Below are 22,154 nucleotides of genomic sequence, written 5' to 3'. Positions count from 1 at the left end.
TGGGTCATTCGCACTGAACGCTGACTCGCTTAGTTGGGGATCGCTGGAGCAGCCGCTGCTCGGGGAGTGGGTGGGACCACAGCCACAGGGGGGGCGCGTAGGAAACAGCATCTCCCCCGGCGTCTGCGAGAAGCAGGCTTTTATTTCTGGGTAATGGTTTTTATTTTATATTTACACCTTACAGATTTTCAAAAATTCGAAAAATTTATTTGGAGGGTTTTAGAAACACGGAGATAATGAGGGTCCTTGGGTTCATGCCCCAAAGTCCCACAGGGACCCAGACTGGGCCAGGCCAGAGACAGGAGATGGGCCCTCCCTCCAGGTCGCCCACGTGGCGCCCAGGGACCCGAGGCATCGCCTGCTGGCACCCAGGGTGTGTGTAGCAGGCACCCCGAAAACGGGTGTCCTGGCTGGTGCCGCCCCTGCCGCCCGAGGCCTGCCCCTGCAGAATGTGTTTTTCGTGGGGACCGGAAGCTTTTGGGTTTTGTTCTCTTTAAGGTTTTTGCAATCAGGAGAAATTCTCAAAGTGACTTTGAGACGAGAGAGTGGGCGATGAGGGCCCTCGGGTAACCACAGCTCTCCCTGGAAGGTCAGCGGGGGATCCAGGCTCTGTCCAGCCTCCGGCCTCAGAGCCCAGGCAGCCGAGCCTGCTTTTCTCTTGGTTGCCGGGAGGCCGCTTGCCCAGCTCAGGCCTCGCCCCCTCTCTGCCTGACGCCCCCCTGCTGGGAGCGCCTGGCAGCCGGGCCCTGCCCTGGGCAGCGGGGTCTCAGCACTCCCACCCACTTCCTCGCTGGGAGCTGACGACTCAGCTCTTTGGCTGTGGGTTGTTTTTCCCCCCCGGCTGAGCTTGTTTGCCTAGCTGCTCCCCCAGTCTATATAAGGTAAGGTCAACCTCAGAGCAGCGGCTTCCTCCTTTCTTTTGTCTCGCTCTGAAGTTGAGTGCTGGCCCACAGATGCTGTGTGGCAGCACACTTCGATCGATTCAGTGTGGGGTGTGACAAAGATGGGCCCCCTGGGAGACACCGGAAAGACCAGGAGCACTTGTGTCGCCCACTTGCTAGGGGCTCCGAGGGGGCAAGAGCAGTGGTTCTGCTCGTTTGCGTTTCTCCCTGCCCCACCCTGCCTGTCGTCCTGTGTGTAGTGAGGTTGTTCAGAGCAGTTGCGGAAGCGTTAGGAAGTGGGGCGCTGCTCCTTCGTCCTCCGGGGTTGGACCTAGGCAGGGCGGGCTCTGGGGACGGCCAGAGGAGCCTGGAGTCCCCCAGGCAGGAGGCAGGGACCCGGGGTCCCTGGTGAGAACTCTGGGTGAGGTCAGCAGCGATGCGCTGAGATCGAAGATGGCGTGGACATGGCGGGAGGGGTGCGGGGAGGTCCGGCGCACGTGGGGGGTTTATGTGCCCCTCGTAGTTTTGGGAACTGACTGGAGAGCTCCTCCGGGCGGCTTGGTGATTCCGGAGACCCCTGGCTCCCCCTTTTTGCTTTGTTCCTTCTCCCACCCGCATTTTTGTTGTCATTCTGTTTCCACCACTCAGCGCCCCTGCGTGGTCCCCGCTCACCCCTCTGCTTTGTCACTCCTGCCTGAGCTCATGCTGGGACTCCCCGCCCTGTGTACCTCTCCCTCCTCCTGAATCCCTCACTTTGTTCCAGCGCTGGCCAGAGAGGTCTGCAGGAGGGAAGAAACAGAGGGAGGAGGCACACTCAGGCACACTGGGGAGGGGCACTGGGGAGGGGCACACTGGGGAGGGGGTACACTGGGGGAGGAGGCACACTCAGGCACACTCCGGAGGTGGCACACTTGGGGAGGGGCACACTCGGGAGGGGGCACACTGGGGGAGGGGCACACTGGGGAGGAGGCACACAGGGGAGGAGGCACACTGGGGGAGGGGGCACACTCGGGAGGTAGCACACTCGGGGAGGGGCACACTGGGGAGGAGGCACACTTGGGAGGGGGCACACTCCAGGGAGGGGACACACTGGGGGAGGGGCACATTGGGGAGGGGCACACTCGGGAGGGGGCACACTGGGGGAGGGGCACACTGGGGAGGGGGCACACTGGGGAGGAGGCACACTGAGGGAGGGGGCACACTGGGGAGGAGGCACACTGGGGGAGGGGGCACACTGTGGAGGGGGCACACTGGGGAGGGGGCACACTGGGGAGGGGCACACTGGGGAGGGGGACACACTGGGGGAGGGGCACACTGAGGGAGGGGGCACACTGGGGAGGAGGCACACTGGGGGAGGGGCACACTGAGCGAGGGGGCACACTGGGGAGGAGGCACACTGGGGGAGGGGGCACACTGGGGAGGGGGTACACTGGGGAGGGGGCACACTGGGGAGGGACACACTGGGGAGGGGACACACTGGGGGAGGGGCACACTGGGGAGGGGGCACACTGGGGAGGGGCACACTGGGGAGGGGGCACACTGAGGGTGGGGCACACTTGGGGAGGGGGCACACTTGGGGAGGGGCACACTCGGGGAGGGGCACACTGGGGAGGAGGCACACTGGGGAGGGGCACACTGGGGAGGGGGCACACTGGGGAGGGGGCACACTCGGGGAGGGGCACACTGGGGAGGGGGCACACTTGGGGAGCTGGCAGGAAATGTGCATTATGAACTGTGTGGGTTTCAAAGATTTCTGGTATCAAATTAAACTTGGTTTTAGTAATATTTTCCAAGAACTTTTAAGATTTATTTTCTTATTGGAAAGGCAGAGTTACACAGAGAGAGAGAGAATCTTCTATCCTCTGGTTCACTCCCCAAATGACTGCAAAACCTAAGCTGGGCCAGGCTGAAGCCAGGAGCCAGGGCCTTCCTCCTGGTCTCCCACACGGGGGCAGGGACCCAAGCACTTGGGCCATCCTCCACTGCTTTCCCAGGCCACAGCAGAGAGCTGGATCGAAAGTGGAGCAGCCGGGACTGGAACTGGCGCCCCCATGGGATGCCGGCACTGCAGGTGGGGTATTAACCTGCTGCGCCACAGTGCTGGCCTCCCTATGAACTTCCTGAAGTACCTTGTGTGTGAAGTTATTGGTTTAGTAAATGAAGGAAGCGAACCCTGACTGTCCCCTTTAGCTCCTCCTGGGCTCGCCTGGGGCTTCTGCCCTGGGAGATCCTTGCATTTGGGGGAGGGGGTGGTCCCAGAGCTGTTTCCCACGGGTGAGCCCCTCTTGGCCCGGGATAGACTGAGGGGTCGTGCTTCTTGGAGAGTGGAGTTTTAGCATCTCTGACTTTGCACAAACAGGACTCTGCCTGGGCGGGAAGGGAGGGGTCCACAGACCCTGAGCTGGGGACGTGGGGTGGCAGCAGCCTGGGCTTTGGGTACTCAGCGCTGGCCGGGAGACGGTCGGCTGATAGCTGAGCATCCTGTGTCACCGTGACAGCCCCTTGCGTGACACAAGCAGGAACCCGTGGCACAGGTGACCGCCGTGCCCAGGCGTGCCACTCGGCGGCTCTCTTCCTAGCGGTGGTTTGCCCTTCACTGGGAGCAGGGTGAGGGCGAGTGGCTGGGGCCGGCCTGGGTCGAGCTGTCAGGGAGTTTCTCTGCCGCCTCACTTCCTTCAGGTGCAGATGAGGGGGGGAGGAAGGGGCGGGGCCAGTCCCCTGCCCCCAGCACTGGGCTGTGGAGTTGGCCCCTGGGCATTCCCTTGTCTGGGTAGCTCCTGGGTGCTCCGGGGCAAGCGGAAGGGTTGTCTGGTATGTGCTCACCTCTCTGATTGCACACACGGTAAAAGTTAGCCGTGCGAGCCTCTGCCTGTGTGCAGAGACGTCGGGAGGGGGCCGTGAGGGTGTGGGGCCCAGCCACCGTGCTGCTGGTGCGAGGCTCACACGGGCAGGGGTCCAGCGTCGGGGGTGCGGGGCGAGAGGCCGCAGGTCTGCCGGGTGGTGATGTGGCACTGCTGGGGCTTGCTGGATTTCCGTCACCAGCCTCGGCTGGCTTTTCCCTGTCTCGCCAGATCGCTAGCGGCAAACATTAGTAAGCATAACGTGACCGTTGGATTTTCAAAACCACGTCAGTCAGCAGTCTTGGTGACCGAGCCATTGTCAGATAAGCACGCCCAGCCGCCCTGGAGCCTGGGCCCCTCCCCACCCCTCCACGAGGACTCGAATGACGTCAGCCTGTGGTTCTGGAAGGTCCTGGTGTCCTTGGGGGTGTGGTGTGACTGACTGGCTGGGGTCTGTCTAGTGCCAGCGTTGGGGCTGGTACTGGGGCTCCCACTGGGTAAATGCTCAAGGCCCCTCAACAAGAATTGGGGACCGTAGAGGGCACAGTGCCATTCAGGGTCAGCTGGGGAGGCCTGAAGAGGCATGGGCCGGGCGTGGAGGGTGGGAGGCGCATGGGGGGCTGTGTGGAGGTCATGGGGAGCCTTGGGGACGGTGTTGTGTCGCAGAGCCGCTGGCCGGAGCGAGGGAAGGGACAGAGAGGGGCTGGGGGAGCCGAGTCCACCAGGAGGCTCTCGCTTGGCCGACCCGTGTGCAGGGTCTGCGGAGTGGCACCGGCAGCTTCCCCACATGGCCAGGGATTGGCGTTGGGCCCAAATGCGATCCTGGGAGCCGGAAAGTCCACGCTGAGCAGGGGGACGTGGGGACAGGGGAGTGGTTGCCCCGGACGCATGCTCCCCACGCTCTCTGGCCAGTGAAGTCCAGTGGGGGGCGCCTGGCAGATGTAGCCCCCACCCAGGTCAAGGCTGCAGGTTAATGGGACACCTTGGTGCTGGGTCTCTAACACCCGGGACAGGCCGCTGGCCATCTGAAGGCCTCTCCTGTGCCCTGTGTCCCCACTGGCTGCACGGGGCCATGCCCCTTGTCCCTTGTCCCTGCCTCAGTTTCCCCAGGTGAGTTTCTAGTGCGCAGCTCTGTCCTATGGAAGTAGCTTCAGGTAGAAGCTTCCGCCATGTCGTGCCAGAGGCATTTTTAAAGAGAGAGAGAGAGAGAGAGAGAGAGAGAGAAGTCTTCTTTCCACTGGTTCACTCCCCAAATGGCCACAATGGCTGGAGCTGGGCCAATCTGAAGCCAGGAGCCAGGAGCCAGGAGCTTCCTCTGGGTCTCTGTGGGTGCAGGGGCCCAAGCACTTGGGTCATCCTCCACTTTCCCCAGGTGCAGCAGCCGGGGCTCCAGCGGTGCCCGTGTGGGATGTCGGTGCGCAGGCGGAGGCTTTGTCTACCTCATTTTGATGTTTCATGCTGAGTCCCAGTAGTCGGCCAGTGATGGCAGTTGTCACATTGCCCCCGAATATTCTTCGAGCGCTGAATAACAAAACAAGGTCCGTCCACGCTATGGGACGAGGAACGAGGCCCGTGCCTCGGCACAGAGGCACCTGGGGAGCTGTGCAAGCGCCCAGCCATTCCTGTGATGCACCCAGAACAGGCAGCTGCACAGGGACAGAAAGTGGGTCGCTGGTGGCAGGGCTGGGAGGGGTGGGGTGTGCAGGGACTGCCCTGGGGGCAGAGTCCCTCCTGGGGACGTGGCACACTCAGGAGTCCGGCAGTGGAGACGGCTGCACAGCATGGTTGGCTTCGTGGGTTGCGTGCCGCTGAGCCGGGGGCTTTGGAAATTTTGTCTTCTGTGACTTTTATCTTGATAAAGAAAAAAACCAGTTGGCAGGGGAAGAACGAGTGCCCCATTTTTCAGGAAGTCAGCATCCCTGGAGAGAGAGAGCGAGAGAGAGAGAGAGAGCGAGAGAGAGAGAGAGAGAGAGAGCTGAGCTCCTGCCCTGCAGGGGCCCCTGTGGCCCCGGACTACCCCTGCCCTCTACTGTGTGGCTGGGTTCCAAGCCCTGTCACTCCCCTGGGAAGTGGCTCTGAGACCACCGGCCCCCCTCACGCTGACCCCCACGGGCAGGCCCCATGGCAGGTGCCTCTAGATTCTCAGGGCCGTGTTGGGGCAGCTCCCTGAAGGAGGCATCCAAGCGTGTGACCAAGAGGTCTTCCATCCGCTGGTTCACTCCCTGAAAGGCTTGCAATGGCCGGGGCTGGGCCAGGCTGAAGCCAGGAGCCAGGAGCTTCTTCCAGGTCTCCCACGTGGGTGCACCCATCAGTACCCTGCAGCGCCCTCCCACTGGGAGGCCAGGATGGACTTCCTGGCTTCTGCCTTTGGCCTGGCCCAGACCTGTCTGTTGAGGCTGTTTGAGGAGTGAACCAGCAGATGGAAGACCTCTTCTGTCTCTGCCTCTCTCTCGTTGTTCTGCCTGTCAAATAAATACATAAATAAATAAATGTCATATGTATATAAAACCTTAAAAACAAGCAAGCGCTGACAAGTGCTGGACCAGCAGGAGCGCTGCTAGGGATCCGTTCGCTCCCTGGACCCTGAACTGTGGTTTGCATCACAGCTCCCCCCCGGCGGGGGGGGGTCCGAGGGGTTACCCATTACACAGAGCGCTCCTCCCGGAAGGTGTGCCGCCGATAACTGTCTCCCTGGGCTTGAGATAGTGGCCAGGAAGTGAGCTTTATCAGCTCAAGGCTGTGTCTCCTGTTGACAGAGGGTGGCGGCTGGGTCACGGGCTCTCACGTATGTGGTGTGGGAGTCAGCGTGGCCATGCCTGCAGAGATTCGGGGAAGAGAGGTGTCTGGAATTTTCTTTTTCAAATCTCCGAGTGTGGTCCTTTGCCAGGCAGCCTTGGCATCAGCTGAGAGCGTCTTAGACGAGCAGACCCCGACGCCACCCCACACCTGCTGCCTCAGAGTCCGTACCTGATTAAAAAAAAAGTTTACAATGGTCGCCATTTTATTTGAAAGAGACCAAGGGTGATCTGTGCGTTTTCCGTCCCTCAGATGCCTGCAGCAGGGGGCTGTGCCAGCGTGAGACCCCAGTCAGGAAGCCAGTCCACACCCGTGCGGGGCGCAGGACCTGAGTGCTCGGGGCATCATGGCTGCCTCTGTGGTGTGCGGTAGCCGGGAGTGGACCGGAATTTGAACCCTGACACTGTGATGTGGCTTGCGGGTGCCGCCAGCAGCATGTCAGCCCCCGAGCTGAACACCTGCCCCCGGATCTGCTTGGGAGGCCCCATATCGGGGTTTGAGTTCTGGCTCCCCTGCTTCTGACCCAGCTTCCTGCCAGTGTGCACCCTGGGAGGCAGCAGGTGGCTCACGGGCCTGGGTCCCTGCCACCCACGTGGGAGACCTGGTTGAGTTCCGGGTTCCTGTCTTGGCCCAGCGCAGCCCTGGCTGTTGTGTGTCTTTGGGCGTGAGCCAGCAGATGGAGGATGTCTGCTTTTTCTTCCTTTCAAACGAAACAAAAACAAATTTAAAATAATTTTAAAGAGAGAAAAATGCTGCAGTGACCCAAGTGCGTGTGAAGTGTGAGAAGCAGGTGCACTGGGCTCAGTGGTCGCTGCGAGCCCGAGGGACCCTCTCAGCCCGGCGAGGATGGGCGAGTTTCACTGCGTGGACACAGATGGGCAGCCGTGAACCAGGCACTTGCCAGTTGGGCACTGCGGTGAGATCTGGCCGTGGCAGGTAGAAGGTGGACGCCTCGTGCAGTAAGCTGAGCATGGATCTGAGTTCCTCGCCGAAGCGCGGAGCTTTGCTGGGAGACACAGAGGGGGTCCTGCATGAAGGGGACACAGTGTCCACGCCAGGTTTCCAGCCAGGCCGAGCACCCCGGACATCTGGCAATGCCTGGGGGAGTTTTGAGCGTCGCCCTGGGGGTGCGCCTTGCTTCTCCAAGTCCTGGTGCACCTGTCAGCACCCTGCAGCGCCTGGGGCACCCACTCAGAGAAGTACCCAGCTCGGGATGAGAGTCAGGAGGGTCGAGGTTGGGGAATCCTGGACTGTGCTAGGGGGACATGTGTACACACACACATGTAACGCACACACATGTACACACGTGCCCACATGGGTACGTGTCCACACAGGCCATGCCCAGGCACATACACACATCACTTTATAAAGGCACGAGTACCGCTGTGGTTAACTCATCCCGGTGGAGTCTGGGGGAACGTTAGCAGGAGATCGTGGGGGAGGTTCTGAAGGGACCGTGGTGGTGAGCGAAGAGTACTGAAGTTAGATGAGCTCAGCGAAGCGGCCTCGAGTGGAAGTGAGTGTCTGAGGGGTAGCAGGTGTAACACAGCCAGTGGAAGTACCGTGAAACCCCGCCCACAAGAGGGCCCCTCTGCCTTGGGCTCCTCCATCCCTCTGTGGCCCCCGTTTGGCTCTCGTCTGTCTCCACGGTGTGGCTTCCACGTTCCAGGAAGGGGCGCCCAGGTTGAGGGCGGCAGGAGCTGGGTGACTGCTGCCCCCTCTGTGAGGTCAGTGACCAGAGTCTTGAGTCGCAAGGGCCAGAGGTGTCGCCTCCAGAGAGGCCGCATCCAGACCTGCGTCCGCCCACGCAGCCTGTCTGAGCCTCCACGTCCCAAGTGTAGAGTGAGCATCAGAGCCTCCAGAGCCGTGGTCAGGGCAGAAGCAGGGCGTGCCGGCGGGGGTGGTGTGCGAGCCTGCTCCCTGCTCCATGCACCTGCCGCTCCCTGGGCACTCGCGCGGCTCTGCGCCTCTCCCCGGGCGTGTGGCCTGGGTGCTGGAACTGACCACTGCGTCCACTCTTCTGTTGGCCACAGATGACGTGCGGTTGTTTGCCTTCGTGCGCTTCACCACCGGGGACGCCATGAGCAAGAGGTCCAAGTTTGCCCTCATCACGTGGATCGGCGAGAACGTCAGCGGACTACAGCGGGCCAAGACGGGCACGGACAAGACGCTGGTGAAGGAGGTGGTCCAGGTACTTCTCCTGGGGTCTTCTGGGGGCTGGGAGGGCACAGCTCCCTGCAGGCCGCCGCCCAGCAGCACAGAGAGGCCCGGTGCAGCTCCTGGTCCTGCGTCTCTGGGCCACAGAGCCACCGCTGGGGCGAGGTGACTGGGTTTGCTGTGCTGAGCATCACGTCCAGGAACCAGTCGGCGGCCGCCTCGCTCTGCCGCTGGTGCCGGCAGCTCCCACAGATGAGGGCCCGGGGATGTCTGCGAGCTGGTGCACCATGGACAGCTCCCCGCGGTGGCCCGAGGAGGCCGGGTGAGGATGTGCGTGAGCCCCTCTGGCTCGGCAGCGTGACCGGGCAGGGGTTCCTTTTGGCTCTGGTGGCGGGGGATGCCGTAGGCTGGGTCTGCAGCTGTGCCGATGCCTTCTGGGTCCGAGACGCCCACGGTGGTGCATCGGGGTCAGGATGCTGGCTTGGCGAGACAGGAAAGGCTGGATTCCGCACCCAGGAAGCGCGGTGAGGCTGCGTGAGGGACAGAGCGCTTCCTTCCAAAGGCTTCACTCTGCAGAGGGATTTCTCCTAGCCACAGAGCCCCACCAGCCCCGCCAGCCCCGCCCAGCCCCGCCCAGCCCCGCCCAGCCCCGCCCAGCGCATTTGCACTGCTCCTGCAGTGACCAGAATTGCCGTGTCCCTCGCCTGTGTCTGTGGCAGAGGGCAAGGGGTGCTGTCACCCTGCCACCACCACCATGCACATGCTGGTTTGTTTTTTTAAAAAAAGATTTATTTATTTGAAAGGCAGAAAGAGAAATCTTCCATTTGCTGGTTCACTCCCCAAAAGGCCACAACAGCTGGAGGTGAGCTGATCCGAAGCCAGGAGCCAGGAGCTTCTTCTGGGTCTCCCATGGGGGTGCAGGGGCCCAGGCATTTGGACCATCTTCTGCTGCTTCTCCCAGACACACTAGCAGGGAGCTGGATGGGAAATAGGGCAGCCAGGACTTGAACTGGTGCCCATATGGGGCACTGGTGTCGCAGGCGGTGGCTTTACCCACTAGGCTACAATGCCAGCCCCAAGATGCATGCTGTATTAAAGACACAGCACCGTGGGACAGGTCCGTAATAAAGGGTTTTTAAATCACAGGCAAATGATGGGGCGGTGTAGTGTTTCCTCCAACTGCTGGTTCACTCCCCAATCCATCACGATGACTGGGGCTGGGCCGGGCTGATGCCAGGAGCCAGGAACTCCACCCAGGTCTCCCGTGTGGGTGACAGGGGCCCAGGTTCTCGGGTCATCAGCTGCTGCCTCCCAGGCGGGTTAGCGGGGAGTGGATGAGAAGTGGAGCGGCAGCACTCTGACAGCCGGATGCCGGGGAACTTGCCGCGCCACAGCACCAGTCCCAGGCTTTCTTTTCGAGGCGATGTTGGCTGTTATTGGGGTTGCGCCTACCTGTGCACTGTAAAAGACAAACCAAAAAATCAGCTGTGGTGTCCTGGATCGGACCCCAGAACAGAAAAACCAGTGACATCTGGATCAATCTGGAGTTCAGTGAAACGCAGCAGGCCGAGGCTGGCTTCTCGAATGGACGAATGGACACATGTAAGATGTCCACGCTGGGGAAGCGTATACTGCGTGCGTGTGCGTGTCCGTGTGTGTGTCCGTGCCTGTGTGGTGGGCAGGGACCTCTTTGTACTGTCTCTTCCAGCTTTCCTGTTAACATAAAATCTGCCCAAAGTAGAACTTTTATTTGGAACTGTAATAGGGGGTAGGCCTTTGGCCTGGAGGGTAAACCACCCGCTGGAACGCTGCGTCTGGCCCCAGGTGCCTGAGGTCGGGTCCCAGCTCCAGTCCTGCCCCTGTGCACCCTGGGAGGTGGCAGGTGACGGCCCAAGCATCACCCGTGTGGGAGACCCAAGTTGAATTCCTGGCTCCTGGCTTTAACTCTCATTGTGGGCATTTGGGGAGTGAACCAGCAGATGGGAGGCTTATTTGTCTCTCTGCCTCTCAAATAAATACATATTAAAAATAATAATAGGAAGTAATGGATCCATTTTTCCCAACACTGCCCACTTTCCCGTCCCTGTGGGCATGTGCACCTGCCCGTCTCTGCACTGTGGTCCTGGCCACATCTACTGCTCTTTTTAGGTTGGTAAGTTTCATAGACCATGGGGCTGCACAGTCATTGCTGTCGGCGTCCCCGTGATGGCAGAGCCCTGTTGCTCGCGTGCAATGTGATGTACTGAGTGTTCCTCTCGCCCTGGCCTGCTGAGATGCTTCCAGGTTCGCTTTTTATAAATAATGTCCCACCCACCCCGCTGGCGCCCGTGGCTCTGTTCTCTGCTCCGTGGGCTGCTCTCTGTAGACTGCGTTCTTGGGCGGGGGGTCGGAGTGCAGAGGCGTGAGCGTCAGGGTGCCTGTTCAAAGTGCTCGCACCATGCGGGTACCGAGGAATGCTCCGTGAGTGCGATTTCCTTCCCCTCTGACGGGTGCTGCCCGTGACCCCGTGTGTGGCGCCGGACCCTGGCTTTGGCTCAACCATATCAGCTGATTTTTTGCAGACCAGTGGGATTTTCATGGCCCACTGGTTTTCAGGCCTTTCCTGAGTGGCAGTAGATGGAAAATGCAGAAGATCCTGTGTTCTCTGGCCCCTCCGTTTGCAGCCAGCCCCCTGTGGGCGTGGCCAGGGAGCGCCAGCAGGGAGAGAGGCGTGGCAGGTGTGTCCAGAGGGCACAGTCTTTGGAATCCTTGATGTAGGCAGAGTGTGTGCTCTGTCTCGGGCCGTAGTGGGCCCTCATCCACTGCCTCTCCCACTTTTCACACTGAGGCTTCTGTGAGCCTCCCGCTGGTGGCGCAGTTTCCAATCCAGCCGTTCAGGTGGCACAGGGCCCGCTGTCTGCCCGGTCACTGCCGGCACGGCTCGGCTGGCGGCTGTCCCCTGCGTGGCGTGGGCACCGGCCAGAAGCTCTGTGCAGCACTGTCCAGGTGGGCTGTTCTGGATTCCATGTCTTAGGGCCTGGATCCCAGCCTCGGTTTCCTTTTGCCGCTGTTCGTTTATCTAAGATGCCTGGTGCATGCTGACTTTCCTGTCCTGGGTGTCTCCCACCCCCGTGAAGAGCTGCGTGGTCGGCACCGGGCAGGCGCCGGGCAGATCTTTCCGCTCTGCACCAGCGTCTCTTCCCCTTCCTGGGCCTCGGTTTCCCCATTTGCCAAATGGGGAGTTGGATGAGTTGACTCACTCTGTCGTGTTCTCATTGGATATACTCTGAAATTTTTGCTTGTTCTTTTTCCTTTATTTTATTCATTATTTTTTTAAAGATTTATTTTATTTATTTGAAAGAGTTACAGAGAGATGTAGAGCCGGAGAGAGAGAGAGAGAGAGAGAGAGAGAGAGAGAGGTCTTCCATCTGCTGGTTCACTACCCAAATGGCTGCAACAGCCAGAGCTGGCTGATCCGAAGCCAGGAGCTTCTTCCGGGTCTCCCATGTGGGTGCAGGGGCCCAAGCACTTGGGCCATCTTCTACTGCTTTCCCAGGCCACAGCAGAGAGCTGGATCAGAAGTGGAGCAGCCAGGACTCGAACTGGTGCCCATATAGGATGCTGGCACTGCAGGCGGCAGCCTTATCTGCTACGGGGAACTGGCCCCTTGGGAGAGCTGCGGCCACCAACCTGCATCTTGTCCTCCCCCGGTGCTCGGTGTGTTGCCAGTGGCTTAGCCCAGAGGTGTAGCCCCTGGGGAGGTCCTGCCTTTGCCCCTGCTGTCCCCGCTAACTTCAGGTGGTTCTCCTTCCGTGGCTGGCCATGTCCCTGCATTGCCAGGTAGGACCCAGGCCCAGGGCAGGGTTGGGACTTGCCCCCGACCCTCAGCTAATGCAAGGCAGGGCTGGGGCTCGCAGGCGCGACCCTGGGTCTCTAGAGTCTGGGTGCAGAGCCGGGCTGAGCAGCTGAGCCGTGTCTCTGGCTGCAGGAGAGGAGACAAAAGGAGACAAATGCCAGGGGGCGGCACAGGCTGCGGGGGAGTCGGGCTGGGTGGCGGGAATGCGCCGAGCAGATGCCACGCACGGCTGCTCCGCCAGCGCCCTCACTGCCTGCCCGGAAGCGCCCGGGACAGAACACCCCACTGCATTGTTCTGGGGCCTCTGGAGGATTGTGGGGACAATGCGGTGGCCGCTGGGAGGCCCCGCGCAGGGCCTGTGCCAGCGGTCCTGGGGAGAGCCAGGCTCGGCTGGCGACGCTTCAAGCTAGGCTTGCAGAACGCCGTGATGGGCAGGGAGTGCGGGTTCCCGGAGCCGCAGTCCCCAGGGGCTGTCTCGGGCTTGGGTTTCGTCTGCGGGCAGGTGGGGCAGGGCACAGCCACCTGGGCACATCCCAGGGGGGAGCAGAGGAACTCACCAGGGCCCCAGTGCTGGGAAAAGGGGCCATGCGGGGGCCCGGCTCGGTCATTGCCCACACACTGCCCACAGCCCCCAGCACTGCCCTGAGGCCACATGGGACTGGAAACTGCTTTCGCAGCTGCGTGTTACGCACGGCGCGTGCACTTTTAAACTTGCCCGTTCTCAGTCTGGACGATGGAACATTGTTTAAAAACTTTATTTCATTTTATTTGAAACACAGAGAGACAGAGAAAAATCTATCCCCAGCTTCGCTGCCCAAATGCCCAGGTTGGCAGGGGCTGGGCCCGGCTGACGCCAGGAGCCAGGGGTGAGTCCAGGTCACGCACGTGAGTGGCAGAGTCCCAGGTGCTCAGCCCGGCACCTGCTGCCTCCCTGGATGTGTGTTAGAAGGAAGCTGGAATGGAGGCGGAGCTGCGCTCAGACCTGGGCGCTCTGCGTGGGAGGCAGGCGTCTCAGCCGCGGGGCCAACACGCATCCCCTGGAAACATCTTTCCAACTGCGGACTGAGCGTTGTCGCTTGGTGCTGACTTTGGAGAAAATGCGCTGTGTCGAACAGAAAAACCGGGGTGAGCGCCAAGCTATGTGCTCGCGCGTCAGCCCACAGTTCTGGGGCCTGGAAGGGATTTCGCGTCCAGACTCCGTGTGAAGAAGAGAACGCCAGTTTCCACCAAGTTCTCACAAGGATTAAAGAGAAACAGTGCATGTGGAAAGGGCTTCTCCATTTTGCTACCCGGGGAACTCCTATCCATCCTTCAAAACCTTGATGCTGTGTCAGAACTGCTTGCTTCTGTATCTGTGTCTATTATGGTCCGAATTCCAGGAATTAGAATCCAGTGCCCAACTAGAGAATGATCTTTCTGAGGGCAGGAGCCACGGCTACCTTAGGACATTGCCCTCCCAGTGGCCAGGGGTCCCGTGGGCTGGCTGTAACATGCGCTACGGAAATGGAGGAACGAGGGCCCGGGCGTTTGCTGCGGCGGCTCAGACGCCCACATCCTGGTTTGGTTCCTGGTTCCGGCTTCTTGCCAGTGCGGACCCTGGGAGGCAGTGATGATGGCTCAAGGACTGGGTTCCTGCCAGCCACGGGGGAGACCTGGAGGGAGCTCTTGGCTCCTGGCTCTGACCTGGGCCAGCCCTGCCCGTTCTGGGCATGGGAGGAGTGAACCAACAGATGTCTCTCTCTCTCCCCTTCTCTCCCTCTCTCTCCCTCTCTCTCCCTCTCTCTCCCTCTCTCTCCCCTCCTCTCCCTCTCTCTCTCTCTCTCTCCTTCTGTCTCCCTCTCTCTCCTTCTGTCTCCCTCTCTCTCCTTCTGTCTCCCTCTCTCTCCCTCTCTCTCCCCTTCTCTCCCTCTCTCTCCCTCTCTCTCCCTCTCTCTCCCTCTGTCTCCCCGTCTCTGCTTCTGAAGTGAAAGCGGGCCCTGCACCTTCACGGGGCCGCTCAGGAACTCTGGGGCTGAGGCCCAGGAGGCCCAGGCAGGCCTGGGGGCTGGGTTGGACTTTCCCAAGGCTTTTGTTTTTGTGTCCATGGGGTGTAGGTGGGTGGGGGTGGGGGTGAGAGCCCTGCTTGGGGCCTCCCCATAGGGAGATTTACAGATTGACGGCTGCCCCCCCCCCCCAGCATGGCCATGGCCTTGACTCCAGGGGAGGCTGCAGAGGCTCTGTGGCCCCCAGAGGGGGGCTGTCCTGCTAGAGTCTGGGCCTCTTTGAGCTGTGGTGCGTGGATGGGCCATGTCCTCGTGCTCCCCGCACGAGCTCCCTGATGGGCAAAGCCGGAGCCCCCGGGCGCCACGCGTATGGGGCAGAGACCCCTGGAAAGGCGGGGCCTCGTCAAGAGGGGTGGGGTGTGATGGGGGCGGGGCAGAGACCCCTGGAAAGGCGGGGCCTCGTCAGGAGGGGTGGGGTGTGATAGGGGCGGGGCAGAGACCCCTGGAAAGGCGGGGCCTTGTCAGGAGGGGTGGGTGTGATGGGGCAGGCTGCTGCCCTGGGTCGGAGGGGCGCCTGGGCCCTGGGTGTGAGTGTGGCCGCTGTAGTAAGTGCCCAGGTAGTAGTAGTGTACCTGGTAGTAAATGTAGTAAGTGTGTGCAGGCGGCGGCCGAGCTGCCCTTCACGGAGCTGCACATGGGGCCCAGCCTGGCGCCCGCCCAGATCCCCAAGCAGTGGCTGACCTCAGCTCTGCGGCCGTGCCTGCCATGGCGAAACAACGTGCGGGTCCCCCAGTGGGCATCTGGGGTGTGGGTCCCCCACATGCATGTCTGGGGTGTGGTCCCCACGCGGGGGTCTGGGGTGTGGTCCCCGCGCTGCCCGCTCAGCCCTGAGCCCGCCGCCCTCTCCCGGCTGCCTGCCCTCGCCTCCCGGTGCTGCTGCACACTGCGGTCCTCCGGTCGCTGGTGGCCCCGGGCTTCAGCCTCCCAGGCCCCATCGTCCCTGCCGCGGTTTCCCGGGGCGTTCAGGGTGCAGCACCCACGTGATGGGGGCAGCGTCCCCCTTACACAGGCACAGATGGGCCCTTCCTGGACCCGTGCCCCTGCCTGTGCCTCGTGGCCTTTCCCAGGGAGACAGCCACTGCCTTCCACAGCCCAGCTCACCCTCGTGCCCGCAGTTTCGGAATTTTAGTGGCAGCTGCCATTTTGTGAGCAGATGTCGTGCGCCATGTGTAGCTTGTGATGTCTCTGTGTGTGTTGCGTGTGCATGTGTGTGCATGCATATTGTGTGTTTGTATGTGTGTACATGTATACTGTGTGTGCTTGCATGTGTGCATGTATATTGCGTGTGCACGTGTGCTGTGTGTGCATGTATATTGTGTGTGCTTGTGTTTGTGCGTGTATATTGCGTGTGCACGTGTTCTGTGTGCGCATGCATATTGTGTGTGCATGCATGTGTCTGCATGTGTGCTGTGTGTGCACGTATGTGTGGGTGTATGTATGTGTGCATGTTGCTGTGTGTGCAGGTACGTGTTATGTGTGCATGTATGCCTTTTCCTTCTCCTGGCGGCAGCCTTGGCCGGGAGTCGACCACGGGACTTTGACCGGCTCCTTCACCTTCCTAGGCCCCAGTTTTGTCATCTGAGAAATGGGCACGATTATATGCAGCCCATGGGTTTGTGACCATTAAACGAGACTATGTGATGAATACTTGGAGTGTGTGATGCATTAAGCACAGGTGCTATTTAGTTATTTATCCACCTTCCGCTGAAAAATGGAACCATCCTGTTGTATAACCATGTTTATGTGTCGTCATTAAAAAAGTCTGTTGAATTATTTCTTTGGGGAGAATTCTGAATCCTGGGTGCGGTGAGGATTCCAGGCACGGTGTGGATGGGCAGAAGTTGAAGGCCTCAGCCTGGAATAATCTCTAGCTTTTCAGCGGGCCCATAGCTCTGGGTTAAGGAGGATTCTGAAGTTAAGTCTGGACTGGACAGGTGTGGGGTGGGGGAGGGGAGTGAATGCTGTGATCGGTGTGCGACGCTGCAGGAGAAGGGGCTGTGGCCCCCACACTGCGGCCGCCCCAGCCAGGATGAAGCCAGTGTCCAAGGTGAAGTGCGGGTGTCCGCCGTGTCTGGTCAGGGCGGCCTGGGGGTAGCCACCAGGCGGGGCTGGGGGCACGGCCTGCAGGGCTCCGGATTCCAGGCGTGGGAACAGCCGCCGCTCCGTGGTGACCCAGATCCGCAGGCTTCCAGGGCGCCGTGCCTGCCTGCCTGCCTGCCTGCCCGCCTTCTTCCTAGCTGAATGGCCGTGGGCCTCTGCCCCTCGGTGGTGAGCAGGCTCTGGCCCCTCGGCCGCGGGGGAGGCGCGGGGCCTCAGCCCTGGAGTCCGGCCGAGACCGTTCACCGTTTGTTCCCCTTCCTGCGATGACTCAGGCGTGTTCCAGGAACCTGCTGTTTCTGGGGAAATCGCACCGTACTGGCAGGCACTTTTTTTTTTTTTTAAAGATTTATTTATTTATTTATTTGAAAGGCAGATTTACGGAGAGGCAGAGGCAGAGAGAGAGAGAGAGAGGTCCTCCATCCACTGGTTCACTCCCCAGGTGGCCGCAACAGCCAGAGCTGGCTGATCTGAAGCCAGGAGCCAGGAGCTTCTTCCAGGTCTCCCATGCAGGTGCAGGGGCCCAAGCACTTGGGTCACCTTCCACTGCTTTCCCAGGCCACAGCAGAAAGCTGGAGGGGAAGTGGAGCAGCCAGGACTCGAACTGGCGCCCACATGGGATGCCGGCACTGCAGGCGGCAGCTTTACCCGCTGTGCCACAGCGCCGGCGCCGCTGTTAGCATCTTTAAGGCACGTGAGCATGCTTGGAAGTCGCGGAGACAAAGCTGCCCTGCCCCGGGCAGCTGCCTGCGTCCACACCGCTCTGGTGGTGGCCACGCTGCCCAGGGCCAGACTCTGCAGGCTGGGGCCTCTCCTTGGAACAGTGCTGCTGAGGCAGGGGTGGGGGGGTCTGTCTGGGAGCCTCCAGAGGGGGGGCGGTGTACCTGGGCCACACAGAGCGCTTCCTGGAGTCAGAGGTGGTGGTCCTGCCTTGAAGTCTGTGGTCGGCTGCTTGAGCCTTGGGGCCGCTGATGGGGGTCGTGTGGGGGTGGGGCAGGCTGGTGTGACCACGGAGTCGGGAGAACAGGGACGGGCCCTGGCCACGCAGGTGCTGTGTGCCCCGGGGTGCATCGCCCGCCCTCCCTGGGTCTCTCGCTGGTTCTCTGTCAAAACCGGGTGAATGGCAGTGCTTCAAGGGCTCTTTTAACAGCTTCATGTTTTGTGTCTATTGTGTTAGAGAAAATATGATTAACATTAGCGTCACCTGTGCCTTTGGCTTTGCACAGCGTGGGCATTAGAACATTCGCAGTCTCACGTGTCAGGATCGCTCTAGGCCCGAGACCCTTGCTCCCGGTCTCGCCACCTGTCCCTGGCTTAGGGAGCTAGTGACAGTGAGGGCCTGGCCGAGGCTGTAGGTGAAGGTGAGGGCAGGCGGGAGGCAGCCGTGGCCGTGGCCGTGGACACAGGGGCCTGTGCTTTGTGGTCTCCAGCCACTCGGCACCAGCTGCACCTTGCAGGCCCATCTGGATGGGGCAGGGACTCGGGATGCCACTTACAAACCAACTATGCCACAGGGCTGGCAGCCGGGCTTTTCTTTTGTTTAGTTTTTAATAGTTCGACCCCGAGTGTTTTTTAAAAGACAGTTTAGGTCCTTCATGTTGATTGTCGTGTCCTGCTTTGGCTGGACGCCGCTGTCCCGTTTCGTTTCTCACTTCCGGTTATGATCTGCTTTCGCACGTGCGTGTGGCTTTAAGTCAGACTGTGCACGGCTCCAGGTATAATTCACTTTAGATTTCTTGGACCTTATCGAACGTGTTTCTCAATGTGTGTCTTTAACCGTTGAGTGACACAGGTGGTGTCGCCCGCTGAAGCAGCGGCAGAGCTAACCTGGGACGGCCCCGCAGCGCTGGCTTCCTCCTCGGCGCTCCGCCCGCCCGCCCCTGTGCCATGGGCGCTCAGGGCTGAGAAACCTGTGCAATCCCCAGTTACCTTTCTGCCCGCCAGGTGCAGCTCGTGGTGTCGCACCGCCCTGCTCAGCACCCGAGGATAGAAAGCTCCGGTGGCTCGGGTGGGTCTCCCCCAGCCCAGCCCATGGGGCTTTTGCTGATACGCGGAGGGAGGGTTAGATGAGAACCAGCGAGAGCTGTGCCTGGCACGCAGCAGCCGCTGGGTAAACGCTCACCGCCCCTTCTCCCTCCCTCATAGCCTCCTGAGAGGTTTTGCCGTCTGTCTGTCTTTAGAGGCTGGAGCTGGAATGTTCTGCCGGTCCGGTCCTTCTTGGTGGAACGGAGGCTTTTGTTTTCGGTTGAGGCGCAGCTCCCTCCACGTGGGGCCAGCCACATTTAGGGGTGCAGCGTGGCGGCTCGTCCCCGGCAGCCCGTGGCTCCTGGAAGAAGCCCGCCTGGGACCCAGCCGCGCCTCGTGACCCTGTCCTCCGTGCGGGTGTCGTCTTCAGCGTTTGTTTTCTTACCGATCATTTCGTGGGATTTAGAAGAACGCGCAGCTCCGTGGGGACTTTACTCGCCCTCAGCGTTGGTTCAGCGGCTTTGGGGCCGTGTGCACAGCTGTGTGCCCGTCGCCACGATCTGTTTTTAGAAAGCCTGCTGTTTCCGGTTCCCGACTCCCTGCAGCCCCTGGAAGCTGCACACCTACTTCCTGTCTCCGTAGCTTTGCCTTTGTTGGAGGTTGCACAGAATGGGCTCGGACCGCGCGTGCCCTTTCGTGGCTGCTTCCTCCGCCCGGCGTTGGCTTCGAGGCTCCCCCACGCCGTGGCCTGGATCCCACGCTGGCTGGACAGCGGTCCCCTGTGTGGCTGTGTCCACGCTGGGCTGCTGTGAGGGCCGCTGCTGGGAACACGTGTTTGCTCGGCCGTCAGCTTTGTTTTCCGCGGGCGTGGGGTTGCTGGCTCTGAAAGCCTCCTGTGGACGCCGTCTGCTCTCTGGGCCGGAGCCTGCAGGGGCTCACCGCTCGCGCAGGCTGTGCCGCCTCTTCTGTGCAGGCCTCTCTGGGTGGGATGACTTCCTGGCCTGTCCACCTGTCCGTGTGTTTCTGAGCGTCCTCTGTGCTCGTGGCTGCCGCCTTCCTGAAACGCATCGCCGTTTATCTCCGTGGCTCAGGGTTTTCTGAGAAGCCACGACACCTGCTTCCCTCATCCCTGCCGTGAGCGCTCGCCGAGGGCCTCGTGGGCCACGCCTATGGGTTATGTGGGTGCAACCCATGTACCCCAAGAAGAGCTAAGAGTCCCCCTGCTACCCTGGACCAGCCTGTGTGAGCAACCCATGCCTGTCCCCTCCCAGCCCCACGCACCTGAGGCCAGCCATGGTGGGAGCTCCACCCCCTTTACAAGGGACCTGCTCAGGACAGCACAGCTGGGGAGCCACCGAGCCAGGATCCAATCCTAGGTCTGGCCCTGGCCCCTGTGGGTCTCAGCCCCGCCCACTCACCTCTCATCGGGGTTTCTGGTCACTGATTGGTGCCTGAGCACCCACTCCCCGCCCAGGGTACGCCCCGCCCTTCCTAACGGGAGTCTGTGTTTTCCTTGTTCTTGCAGAATTTTGCTAAAGAGTTCGTGATCAGCGACCGGAAGGAGCTGGAGGAGGAGTTCATCAGGAGCGAGCTGAAGAAGGCGGGCGGCGCCAACTACGACGCCCAGGCCGAGTAGCCCCAGCCCCGCCGCGCCCCTTGCCAAAGCCAGCTGCCGCTCCCCGGGCGAGGGTACCGCCGGCCTCAGCTCCCAGCCCAGCAGCCCACCAGGGAGAGGAGAGGCGGCGAGAGGCCGCGCCCGCCGCCCCATGTCTGCACCCCTATGCCCCGCCTGCCCCATGAGCTCATGCATCTTTCTCTGGTCACCTTTTTCTTTCCCCCTCTCTCTTCTGTTCTGAAGAAACATCCCTTTGATGCCAGGGTCATGGCCATCATCAGATGCCAGGTGCCTTCTCTGGGGACCCCTCTCCCTGGCATTTCTCTTAATCACCACGTGGCCCGAGCCCCGCCCTCCCACCTCCCATGGCTTCTGGGGCCTGGGCCATGGCCGCCATCTTGATTGTCCCTGTGCCGGGCTGTGCCCACCAACTGCAGCCTTCGCGCACACACACACACACACACGTTTGTCCCACCGGTCGCGCTCAGCCCTCCCAGAGTCCCCTCCCGAGCTGCCTAGGCTCTGTGCGCGGTGGTGAGAAGCTCGGTCTTGCTCAGACCGCAGCAATGGAGAACATTTGCCTTAAAACGTGCCTGGCAGTGGCTGTGTCACGAGGGCTGAAGCCACTCGTTGCTTCCACTGAAATCTCTTGGCGCGAGAGGGACAGAGGTCGGGGTCCAGGCCTGACTGGGGGGCTCCCAGGCCGCCGGCAGGACAGACTCCACGTCAGGCGTGGGAGTCCCAGTAGAACCAGGAGCCGCTTCTGTGCTTTCTGGAAGGTCGGACGTGTGCACGCGGAGAGGCCAGGCCCCTCGCTGGGTGTGCAGCGCAGCCCCGGCCCCGACAGTGGCCGGAAACCTGGGGTTTTAATCCGGGGTCTGCACCCCAAACTCCAAAGGATCGCTTTGCTTGTTTTAGAAGAAAGGTGAGATTGGTTCCTCATGAGCTCTTTCCTGTTTTCCTTGCTCATCTCATTCTGGGGGAGAAATCTGGACTGTATTGGGCTTGTGAACATCTCTGCACTCAACAGTTTACAGAAATAAATGGTTTTCGTTTTTCAAAAAATGATTGACTTCCCGATTTGTCTTTTTTTTTTTTTTTTTTGACAGGCAGAGTGGATAGTGAGAGACAGAGAGAAAGGTCTTCCTTTTTGCCATTGGTTCACCCTCCAATGGCTGCCGCGGCCGGTGCATCGCGCTGATCCGAAGCCAGGAGCCAGGTGCTTCTCCTGGTCTCCCATGCGGGTGCAGGGCCCAAGCACCTGGGCCATCCTCCACTGCACTCCCGGGCCACAGCAGAGAGCTGGCCTGGAAGAGGGGCAATCGGGACAGAACCCGGCACCCCGACCGAGACTAGAACCCGGTGTGCCGGCGCCGCAGGCGGAGGATTAGCCTGTTGAGCCGTGGTGCCGGCCCCGATTTGTCTTTCAAAGTTGCTGCCTTTGCTATACACAGACACGCGGGTGAGAGGGGTATTTGTGGAGCGCATTCCTACGCAGTGGCCAGTTTCTGTAAGATTTACTTATGTATCTGAAAGACAGAGTGACAGACAGAGGTCTTCCACCTGCTGGTCCACTCTGCAACAGCCAGATGTGAGCCAGGAGCTCCGTTCAGGTCTCCCAGTGTGGGTGCAGGGGCCCAAGCACTTGGGCGACCACGTGCTGCGTTCCCAGGCACACGAGCAGGGAGCGGGATCAGAAGGGGGGCAGCCGGACCTCGCACCAGCGCTCTGCTGTGGGATGCAGGTGGCACAGTGGTGGCTTAACCTGCCGCACCACAGCGCGGAGACAGGTGCTGTTTCGCCCCCAGTGTGCGAGGCTGACAGTGAAGAATTCCCCCGTGGCCACCCAGGGATTCGGGGACTTAGCCCAGGCGCCCAGGACCGTGGGGAAGCCCTGGCCTGAGAGGGGGCAGAGCCTGCAGGTCA

General features: G+C 61.0%; 1 protein-coding gene across 1 annotated transcript in view; it reads left to right on the top strand.

Moving 5' to 3' along the window:
- COTL1 (coactosin like F-actin binding protein 1) overlaps positions 1-21,287 on the top strand; it is a 34,143-nt gene extending 12,856 nt beyond the window's left edge. Inside the window, exons 3-4 of the mRNA XM_062176393.1 lie at positions 8,551-8,708; positions 20,139-21,287. Of these exons, the coding sequence (XP_062032377.1) occupies positions 8,551-8,708; positions 20,139-20,249 (269 nt within the window). The 3' untranslated portion in view covers positions 20,250-21,287. The remainder of the gene's footprint in view (positions 1-8,550; positions 8,709-20,138) is intronic.
- Positions 21,288-22,154: the final 867 nt, after the last annotated feature.

The sequence above is a fragment of the Lepus europaeus genome, chromosome 19 (genome assembly GCF_033115175.1).
Source record: "Lepus europaeus isolate LE1 chromosome 19, mLepTim1.pri, whole genome shotgun sequence".
Taxonomy (NCBI): Eukaryota; Metazoa; Chordata; class Mammalia; order Lagomorpha; family Leporidae; genus Lepus; species Lepus europaeus.
The sequence above is the reverse complement of the archived record's forward strand: the minus strand, read 5'-3'. Positions and strand labels throughout refer to the sequence as shown.